This window comes from Octopus bimaculoides, chromosome 6, assembly GCF_001194135.2.
Source record: "Octopus bimaculoides isolate UCB-OBI-ISO-001 chromosome 6, ASM119413v2, whole genome shotgun sequence".
Lineage (NCBI taxonomy): Eukaryota > Metazoa > Mollusca > Cephalopoda > Octopoda > Octopodidae > Octopus > Octopus bimaculoides.
In genome coordinates this window covers 30,336,563-30,346,903 of record NC_068986.1, presented here as the reverse complement: position 1 = coordinate 30,346,903, position 10,341 = coordinate 30,336,563, and the positions used below count along the sequence as shown (strand labels likewise).

The window sequence follows — 10,341 nt, the reverse complement described above, 5'->3', positions numbered from 1 at the left end:
TCATTAGCAGCATCTCCTCCAACTTTATGTTCCAAGTTCAAATTCCACTGTGGTCGACTTTGCTTTTCATCTTTTCATCTACTTCCTTTTGTCTTTCTTTTACTTGTTTCAGTCATTAGACTGTGGCCATGCTGGGGGCACCACCTTGAAGTTTTTAGTCAAATGAATCACCCCCTCCCCCACCAGTACTTTCTTTTTAAAGCCTGGTATTTATTCTATTAGTCTCATTTGCTGAACTGCTAAGTTATGGAGATGTAAACACATCAATACCGGTTGTCAAACAATGGTGGGACACACACACACACACACACACACACACACACATATGACAAGCTTCTTTCAGTTTCTGTCCACCAAATCCACTCACAAGGCTTTGGTTGGCTTCAGACCATAGAAGACATTTGCCCAAGGTGCCATGCAGTGGGACTGAACCAGGGACAATGTGGTTAGGAAGCAAGCTTGTTACCACACAGCTACACCTGCACCTACTAAGTCAGTTTATTAAAAGAAAATTGCTGTGAGGGAATTATCTCTCGATGCCTTCTGCAGGAAATTATAAAATTAAGTGAGGGCTAACATACTTAACGTAGTGAGCTAAAATAAAATTAATTAATTAGAATTACAACCTTAGTGATCTGCTAACTTTCTTTTAAGTGATGTGTGTGTGTGTGTGTGTGAACATAGTTGCCACTTGCAAGGAGGTACGACTTGTACCATGTACCATGCTGTTGCTAATTGTTTTAGGAGCCTATGATGTGCTCACAAGTAAACTACATGGACACCTATGTAATCAGCTTTCCCATCCTTGACCCAGTGGAGCATTGAGGATATGATAACAGGCGGGAGTGGAGGGGGATGAGTAGACAGGAGAAAGTTTAAATGAAGTGGATACATTTATGTTGCCTAGTTTAGGAAATGAACCCTTGACTAATCACCAAGCAACATGCCTTCATTATAGATACTAACACACTAACACACTAGTTTTTGTTATGTATTTGAGGCAAGAAAAAAGAAATGGAGTAAATATCGTTGCTATTATGTTAAACTGTTGTACGTCCAAATTTGGCCAAATGCGTTTTTTTTCAATATTTATTTTTGTTTGCAATAGCTCCAACCAAGTCATTAACCCCTAACCCCTTTCATAAACAGCGATATTGTTCCATTATTTAGTTCTGCTAACCTGTTCATTCCCATGTTTCTAATAAAATACATTGCCTATATGTTTTTGTTAGTTTTTGAAATAAGGCATGGCTGTGTGGTAAAAAGCTTGCTTTCTAACCATATGGTTGTGGGTTCAGTCCCACTGCATGGCACCTTGGGCAAGTGTCTCCTACTATAACCTTGGGCTGACCAAAGCCTTGTGAGTACATTTGGTAGAAGGAAACTAAAAGAAGCTTGTTGTATATATCTATGTGTGTGTGTGTCTTTGTGTCTGTTCTCTCATCAATGCTTGACAACTGGTGTTGGTCTGTTCACATTCCTATAATTTAGTGGTATGGCAAAAGAGATCAACAGAATAAGTACTAGGCATAAAAAATAAGATCTGGGATTGATTTTTTACGAACAAAAAAAACCCTTTAAAGTAGTGCTCAAATGACTGAAAAAAATAAAAGAGCAACGAGAATATGGAAGAATTTAATACAATAATCAACTATTTCATTAATAAGCTGATATTTAGAATAATGATGGAATGTTTTAATATAAATATCAACACACTGGAATGAGAAGTTATTTTTTTAATCATAGAACCAAGAACAATCTATAGTGGGTTAAATGCAGTTAATTCATGTTTATAAATTCAAAATTTGTAATCAACAATTTAAACTTGATGCCAAGTTCATCCTTAAATGAAATAAGATTTGAAAAAGAACATTTCAACAAGTGACCCAGCTGAGAATCTTTCAGAGAAAACACACACGTTAATTATAATAAAACAATTTTACATTAATCTGATGAGTAACTCTGTACTTTTATAGAGTACAAATTTATTTTTCTTATACAAGAAGAATGTTGTTGACAGGAAATCCAATGATGGCTTAGCTAGTCAAAACTTCGAACTCACTGTCAACAACGTTCTTGTATAAGAATAATAAATATATTTTACTTACTTAATTCTAGATAGTGGGGAGAGAATATCTAAGACGTTAGATAATTCCAAAATTTAATCCAATTGTTATTCTACATAAAAATTCTACAAACCAAATATAATTTTACTTTGACCTGAAACTATCTGAAAACGCTATTATATATTGTAGGCTAAATATTGATTTAAAATCTAATTTCGTCACAGAAGCAAGTGTATGTGCATGTATCCAGCTCCAGTCAAATAACAAAAAGCATTTTATATAAGGTGGTATGTAAACTATTCAACTGGTATCTTCCAGCTTGTTACTGTAAATCCTGGAGACCTGGTTACAATCATGTCAACACATTGTATTGCCTATTATTGAAGTAGTAAATATAAAGCTCTTTATGAAATGAAATCATTTCTACTACAATTTTTTTTTTTTTAAAACTTTGTTTTATGTTTAAAAACTAAAAAGAAGTTCAAGTGAAAACTAAAGGCAATAAATGAAACTATTTCACCTCGGTGTTAGTATGCAAGTTACTTGAAATAACTAGATTTATTGATCACCTGCCACTGGGTAAGCATGTTGTTGCATTCAATAACTGAATTTTTATTCTATTGATCATTTGTAGGTGGTGGTTGAGAGACAAAGAGAGGCTGGGAGAGAGAGGCTGAGAGACAAAGAGAGGCTGGGATAGCATGTAAAAACACAGATAGAGAGAATGTAAAACAGCCAAATTCCTAATGGTTCCTCAATCACTTACTCCCTCTTCACTTTGGTATTAGCTTATTTGGATTTGGATCGATGTGAGTGTGTAACTCATTTCTGTGGATTTCTTTTGTTGATGAAGGAGTGGTGGTGGGTGGGGGGCAGTTTTATGTTTTTGTAATAATATTTCATAATGGAAGCAATGTTTCATCATGCTGGAACAACAGGAAGCTATTACAACACTATATTATTCTACTGACATGTAAACATTTTAGAGAAATGTTGCACTTAGAGTGTTGCCCTTTAATATTTAAGCTTATTTTTTTAAAAATATACAATCAAAAAATTCTTTTCATTTGTTTTTGGAACCCTCAAAAGGTTACTCCTCACACTAAGCAGAAAAAAAAAATGGAGGATGGAGTGGGTACCTTTACTGATACATAGTTTATGGTAACTTACTTCAAAATGCACTTCTTTCCAGCCGTTTTGTCGTAATAAATCTATTTCGGCAAACATGTCGTAAACATCATCAATTTGTATTTGTACCATTTCCCAGAATCCTTGTAGATCTTCTAGCTTAGTTGGGTGATCTTCTTCTGAAGAAACTGGAGTCTGCATTGAAAGAGTACAGAAAGTAGATTTTAAAATGCTGTTAACAATCCTGTTTTATTTTGAGAATAAATCCCTTAATTTTTTTTATAAACTACTCCTTTTTCAGTTCTGATTTATTTTTAACTAGATTCTCCTTAAATTCTAATTCCTTAACATCATGTTAAAATTACAAATGGTTCATTATTCTCTCATTTCATAAACATGAATCTTTAATCTATAGCTAACAACAAATTATATCAAAAATTCAGACACATCCTGTTTTCCTATCAAATTTACTTTCAGTAATATTATACATCACACTGCAGCCTTGATTTTTAATCTTAACTCTACTTATGGCATAAACTATTGCATATAGCAGGTGCACTCCAGAAAACTATCGTATGTAGCAGATGCATCTCAGAAGATTACACCAATAATCAAACTACATTTAAACGATCTCAAAGACACCAGTATTCTACATCAGCCTGAGGTGACTAATGGTTTTTAATCATGTTGCCATAATTCTTATAGAATTCAGGCAAATTTCACAAAAATTAAATGCAAAATTTGTTATACTGAAAAATAAAATATCAATAATTTATGATTTATTTTGATTTAATCTTCTTCTTTAGTTAATTTTAAATGTAAATTGTGACTGCAAAAAATAATCAATTACCAGATTCTCTTTAATGACACAAGATTAACCCTTTAGCATTCAGATCACTCAAGTAAATGTAACAGTTTTTTAATCACATCATTTAAAATTTATCATACATTATCTTGTAGCTTTGAGATTTCAATGACGTGATTGTTTATTTTTAAAATGATATTGTAGGGTAGGTGTGAAAGGCCTTGTCTTGTCAGTTTGAATATAGAACAGGTAGAACATTTGGGTCACATATGGCTGGCTTGAATATTAAAGGGTTAATATTTTTTAATTTTTTAACATAGATTTTGAGTTTTTCAGAGAGAACTATTTGGTAAAAATTCTCTTTTTGCTCTTAATGCCTCTTTTTACTGGTAATTTAATTTCAGAGACACACATTTAATACTTATTTTATTAGTATTTATCACGATTAGTAAATTTATACTGGTTAGATCTAAAACCATAAAAAATAAGGGCATCTCTATATCATTGCTCAACCTGTTATATCTAACAACAAAATGAACCTCAAGTTCCATCCTACTGTCTTCAAAAGGAAAGTGCACAGTCAGTGATGTACTGTGTCTGGGGTAAAAACTGAATGATCGTGGTTGGAGTTAACTTTCATCACAGACCTACTTAATAGCAACATAAAATCTGCTCTGTATTTCAAGAAAATCTGTAACATCTATCTTAACAACAATTAGCTGTTCCACACTTTTATCAAATTGTTACAATTAAGTCTGAGGTAAATTAATTAAGATAAATTATAGGACTTGTCACTTTCCTGGATCAAAGAGCCTATGTCTATTTGCATGTATTTTGTTGTGTCTGAGCAAGATAATTTTATTCTAATTTCTCTTGCTGGAGAATAAGTACAGGGATTTTCTTGTAAAGCTACTTGGGATTAAACTAGCAATATATCAAAGGGATTTATTTCATGGCCCTATAAATCCCTTTGGCTTGTGAGAGGATTAACAATTTGACCAGTATTTAAGGTATGAATGAGAATTAAAAGACCAATTACTCACCATATAATTCTGACATAATTCTCGAAACTGCTTAAATTTTTTGTTTTGAAGTAGGTTTGCTTTTCCAATTGCAGCTCGTATCTTCCCGCTGACTGTAGAGAAAGAGAAAAAGAAAAAAATTTGTTTGATAAAAAAAAAAAAAAAATCTTTAATTTCCATCTTCATTAAAATTGGCTGAATAAAGATGGTCTTCCTTTCTTATTTTAACTGATTATTGTTGGCACTCAGTCACTTACGACGAGAGTTCCAGTTGATACAATCAACGGAACAGCCTGCTCGTGAAATTAATGTGCAAGTGGCTGAGCACTCCACAGACACATGTACCCTTAACGTAGTTCTCGGGGATATTCAGCGTGACACAGTGTGACAAGGCTGACCTTTTGAATTATAGGCACAAGAGAAACAGGAAGAAAGAGTGAGAGAAAGTTGTGGTGGAAGAGTACAGCAGGGTTCACCACCATCCCCTGCCGGAGCCTCGTGGAGCTTTAGGTGTTTTCGCTCAATAAACACTCACAACGCCCGGTCTGGGAATCGAAACCGCGATCCTATGAACGCGAGTCAACTGCCCTAACCACTGGGCCATTGCACCTCCGCAACTGATTAAATACATGATGGAATTCAAACATGTAATTTGCATTACAGAGATCAAAACATACAGATGATCTCATTTTTTGTACAATTAATAAATACCTTTATTAAAAAGGCCACAGCAAACTGAGTCTGTGAACCACTAATGAAATTTTAAAGATAATGAATATAACAGTTTGTTTGAGTAGTGCTTCACATTAATTAAAAAATTTTTATTATTAAAATCTTTTTGTTAATAAAGAAAACCTTATTAATAATACAGAAATAAATTTATTTCTCAAACGCGTGATAATGCTATAAAATAGCATGATCAGGATAAATTATCCATATATTGCAGAAAAATACGTTACTGGCCAGCCATGAGACTCGAACTCACATCTCTGTGATTACGCGTCAAGTGTTTTAGCATTAAACTAAACTGCCCAGCAATCATATGCATGGTGAACAGTGAAAATCAAAATGATGACTTGTATATTTATTTTTAACATGTTCCAGAAAATTCAAACATAAATATGTTAATCTGTTGTGTTTTGTCACAGGAGAACAACTTCTTTATGATGTATGTATGATCATAACACACTTGATTCATCAATTCAAGGAAATCTGGGACGGCCGGTGTTTCCTGTGATGAAACACAATAGCAATTACCACTCATGTCTGACTCTGCTTAAGAATAAATATGTAAGTCATCATTTTGATTCTTGCTGTTTACTGGGCATCTGACAATTTGTTATTGGTTGGCAAATATCAGCACATTAAAAAGTATTTAATATAATTTTCCTCCAAGAGGTAATGGTTTCTTTTATTTACTGGGAGATATGTTGTTATTTGATATCTTTGCATGTAAATAATTTCAAAAGGGCAAAGTCATCAGTGACACTAAAATGTGGCACTGATTCACAACAATGAGATAATGTCCAAAATAAGCACAGTTCTTTCTAAATGAAAATAGTGGTATGATAATATATTGCTAGGGTTGGTCAGACAAGTGAACATGAGAGGAAGGAGATTGAAAATGAAAGATTAGGGAACTTGGGGAGAAGGTTAGAAATAAGGAATTGAAATGAAGATAAAAGGTGGGGGGGAAGGAACAGAATGGAAGTATAAACATCAACATTTATGGTGATAATAAGGAGAATCAGAAACACAATGGAATGGAAAAAAAAAACACAGTTATTTACCATCATCAGGTAGATGGTGTTTATCTAAATCATTTGCAGTCTCAGCACATAGTTTTGATAACTTTTCCTCTTCTTTCAGTGTTAGTTTCAGGAAATAGTCTCCATCCTGCCAGAGAAAAGAGAGAAAAATTATTTGTATGTGAGGTATGTAGAAAATTTAAGATTAAATGACTCTATATGAGTGTAAATATATGTATATATATATATGTGTGTGTATATGTGTTCATTTATTTGTCTATGTTCCCCTGAGAATGTTTTTTTTCTTCTTTTTTTTTTATAATATCAAGAATTTCCAGTAGAAATAAAAGTAAACTGCTAAAACAGCCACAGTCTATTTCGACACTTACTTGCCATTCCCCCACCTCAAAACAATAAAGTTCATTTCTGTCTCCTTTAGAGAGGCCCATAAAGCACATTTACTTGTAATGTAATAAAATGTATAGCTTGTAAAACAGTAATTAAGAAATCAAAGGGGACAGTAAAAACACATCAAGGAGGTCAGTCACTCTTGTATTACATAATGTCTTGGTGGTTGGGGGAAATCTGCTGCTCCAGACATAATAATTTACAGATTTAGATAGAAATAGGATGTTCTTAATCTGTTGCTGCCTAAATTTGGAAACCTATTTTACTTTATGAGACAGAATACTCATAGTTTATTAATAGTGTATCTTTAGTTTTCTTCCAGTTACAAGAGAGTTATGTAACTACACCAAAATATTTTTAACTGTTTGCAAATTTTCATTCAGCCCATTTTTTTTCTGAATTACACTGAATTAAGATAAATTAAGATGTACCATTTAAAAATTTTTATGCAAATCCTGTTGTTTAAAGATAAATTTAGTAACTATCTACGTAAGTCGTTTTGCCAGAATACCAGTACAGCATGTGTTATAAATAAATATATACAGAATCGTTTATATATATCAGAAATGCAGTGACCCAGTGACTGGTCTATTGGAAAGCTATAACAAACAATACAATAAAAAAAAAATGTAAAGGACACTAGTTTAAAATATGTTATGTGCTATTTTGCTTTAACTCTTTACATTTTCAGTTCAAAGCCCAGTTGGAATATAGTTTACTTCTCATCGCCTCGTGGGTCAAAAAAATAAGCATCAGTCATATGTTGAGGAAAATAATATCAACAAGACCCCTTCCTCTATGGTTTGTGATTGTGTGTCGTTGTCGTCATTTAACGTCTGCTTTTCATGCTAGCATGGGTTGGACGATTTGACTGAGGACTGGTGGACCAGGAAGCGACACCAGGCTCCAATCTGATTTGGCAGAGTTTCTACAGCTGGATGCCAGTGTAGAAATAACAGAGAAGATGGTAAAGCTTAGATTCTATGCTGGAACCTAGTTAAAATTTGGCATCTCATGACTTTGAGTTGTGCATGTAGCATATAGCCATGTTTTCCCATTCATGTTGGTTATTTTCAATAAAAAAAACAATTCCAAACAAACTAGATTCACTTAAATATCTCCTCTTTGGATAATAGAAAGGGTTGAGTGAAAATATAAAAACAAAATTCCACTTTATTGTGAAAATAAATAGTGAAATGAGAAAAAAATTCTTGAAGTGGAACTTGGAATTTAAGGAGAGTTGAATGATAAAATAAGAAAAAAAAACACTATGAAAACTACAAACCTGTAAATTATAATGATAAAAGGAAAATAATTTTATACATGCTATGTTCACAGAGAAGCACTTCCCTCTGACTGTATATGCTTTGAACAAAAAAGACTGGCTAAACATTAACAAGAGAACATTGTGTTATTTTGTTATTTTGTAAATTCCATCTTTTCAGCAACTTGTAACTGAATAAAAAGGAGGAACAAAAACCTTATTTACGTAAGCTTTAAGAATGTGTACGAGTATCCACAGCTATGTAACTATTTTGTCCAGGTCTATATGTATTAGATAAGTGTGTGCATGTAAAATTATATGATTATTTAAATCGGTACAATGTAAACTTTATACTGTTCACTATGCACACAATGATGTGTGTATGTGTCTGCCTGTCTGTCTAATGTAAAATTTCATTCACTATACCAACAGTTATTTGTTTGGCTCACTCCAGAATCATTTTTTACAGAAGAACATGATTTCTGGTTTATTAGATTAATAAGTTGGTTACTTTAATGCCATTCCATAAAGATCATTAGAAATTCAAGCACAACTGTTTGTTTATCTCTTCTTATATAATTTTATATTACACTGGTTGAAGAACAGCACCGATTTTAATAGATTTCCACTGAGCGAATAACTAATTCCTTGTACTTCTGATGGTGAGAATGACAAGTGGGTGGTGTTTGTAACTTGATGTAGAACAGAACATCTCAAGGGACTTCATTTGTAATGCACCACTTGTTTGGTTTTCTTGCCAATGTTTAGATCCTTCACTGATATACATCAGCCAAAAATATACACACATATATAAGCACCCACATGCATGATGGGTTTCTGTCAAATTCCACTTACAAGTATCACTCAATATGAGTCTATGGTAGAAGACATTTGCCCAAGGGGCCACTCAGAATCATGAGGTTGTGAAACAAACTTCTTAACCAATGCACTAAAGAGGAAAGAAGACTTTGTAACTGGTTTATTTTTCAATAAACCAATTGTACACTGGTTCCAGTAAGTACTCACAGTGCACCCTGTCCAGTCTCTGTAACTCAAGAGGAGATAATCACTCTGAAATGACTTCTCACAGTCTGGGTAGACGGTGCAGCGAGCTGATTTTAGGTGTATTTACGGCATTTGTCTACAGTGAGAAATTTTCTCCATGACAAAACAGAAGCATATTTGGACTGATAATACCATTGTTATAATAATGGTTAACATCAACGATTCTCATATTTTCTACTGAATTTCCATATTGTTCATTTCACACAAAACTTAAGAAATTTGAAGGAAATAGAATAATTATTGATATTGTTAATTATACTGTGCATTTATTTGATTCTCAATATGATTGTTATTTGGCCCTGGGTTGGCTCTGATCAAGTAAACCTATTATCAAAGATATTCTACCCTTGACCATCCTGACTGGAGAATACCAATACAGCAAAGGTTGAACATGTACGAGTAATGAGGAAGTTTTTAAAGGAAAGACATTTTGAAAGATAAGGAATTTGTTTTTTGTTTAAAAAAGAATAAAAGTCTTGAAGGCATAAGAAGAAACAAAAGCTTACTACCATGATTGATCTATGTAATCATGTTAGACATAAAATTACATTATTGGAGAAGTCCTAAACCGGCTGTCAGAAAAACAGTTTTTTTTTTTTGAATGAGAATAAAAACAACAAACAAAACACCTTTGGAAGAAAAGAAATTTGATCTCAGTGCCCTTAATTTCCACAAGCCCTACAGCTCAGCCTTCTGGCAGTAAGCACAGCTGTCGGTATTAACATGGTAGTAGAACCACAAAGAAGCAATATTATCTGAAGGAAGGAGTAGTCACATGAGCCAGGTGCAAAAACAAAACAAAACATGTGTAACCAGTGTGAAAAGGGGCTAAGAA

The 10,341-nt window shown here is 33.3% G+C and overlaps 1 protein-coding gene and 1 long non-coding RNA gene across 6 annotated transcripts in view; one reads left to right on the top strand and one right to left on the bottom strand.

The window, feature by feature from the left end:
* Positions 1–10,341, bottom strand: part of LOC106869351 (disks large-associated protein 1) — a 374,528-nt gene that overhangs the window by 15,277 nt on the left and 348,910 nt on the right. For all 5 annotated transcript variants that reach the window (XM_052968669.1, XM_014915068.2, XM_052968667.1 and 2 more), the window contains 3 exons: positions 6,812–6,917; positions 5,043–5,134; positions 3,237–3,389 (listed from right to left, as the gene is read on the bottom strand). In XM_052968669.1, the coding sequence (XP_052824629.1) occupies positions 3,237–3,389; positions 5,043–5,134; positions 6,812–6,917 (351 nt within the window). The remainder of the gene's footprint in view (positions 1–3,236; positions 3,390–5,042; positions 5,135–6,811; positions 6,918–10,341) is intronic.
* LOC128248118 (uncharacterized) overlaps positions 1–10,341 on the top strand; it is a 104,015-nt gene that overhangs the window by 87,817 nt on the left and 5,857 nt on the right. The window lies entirely within an intron of this gene.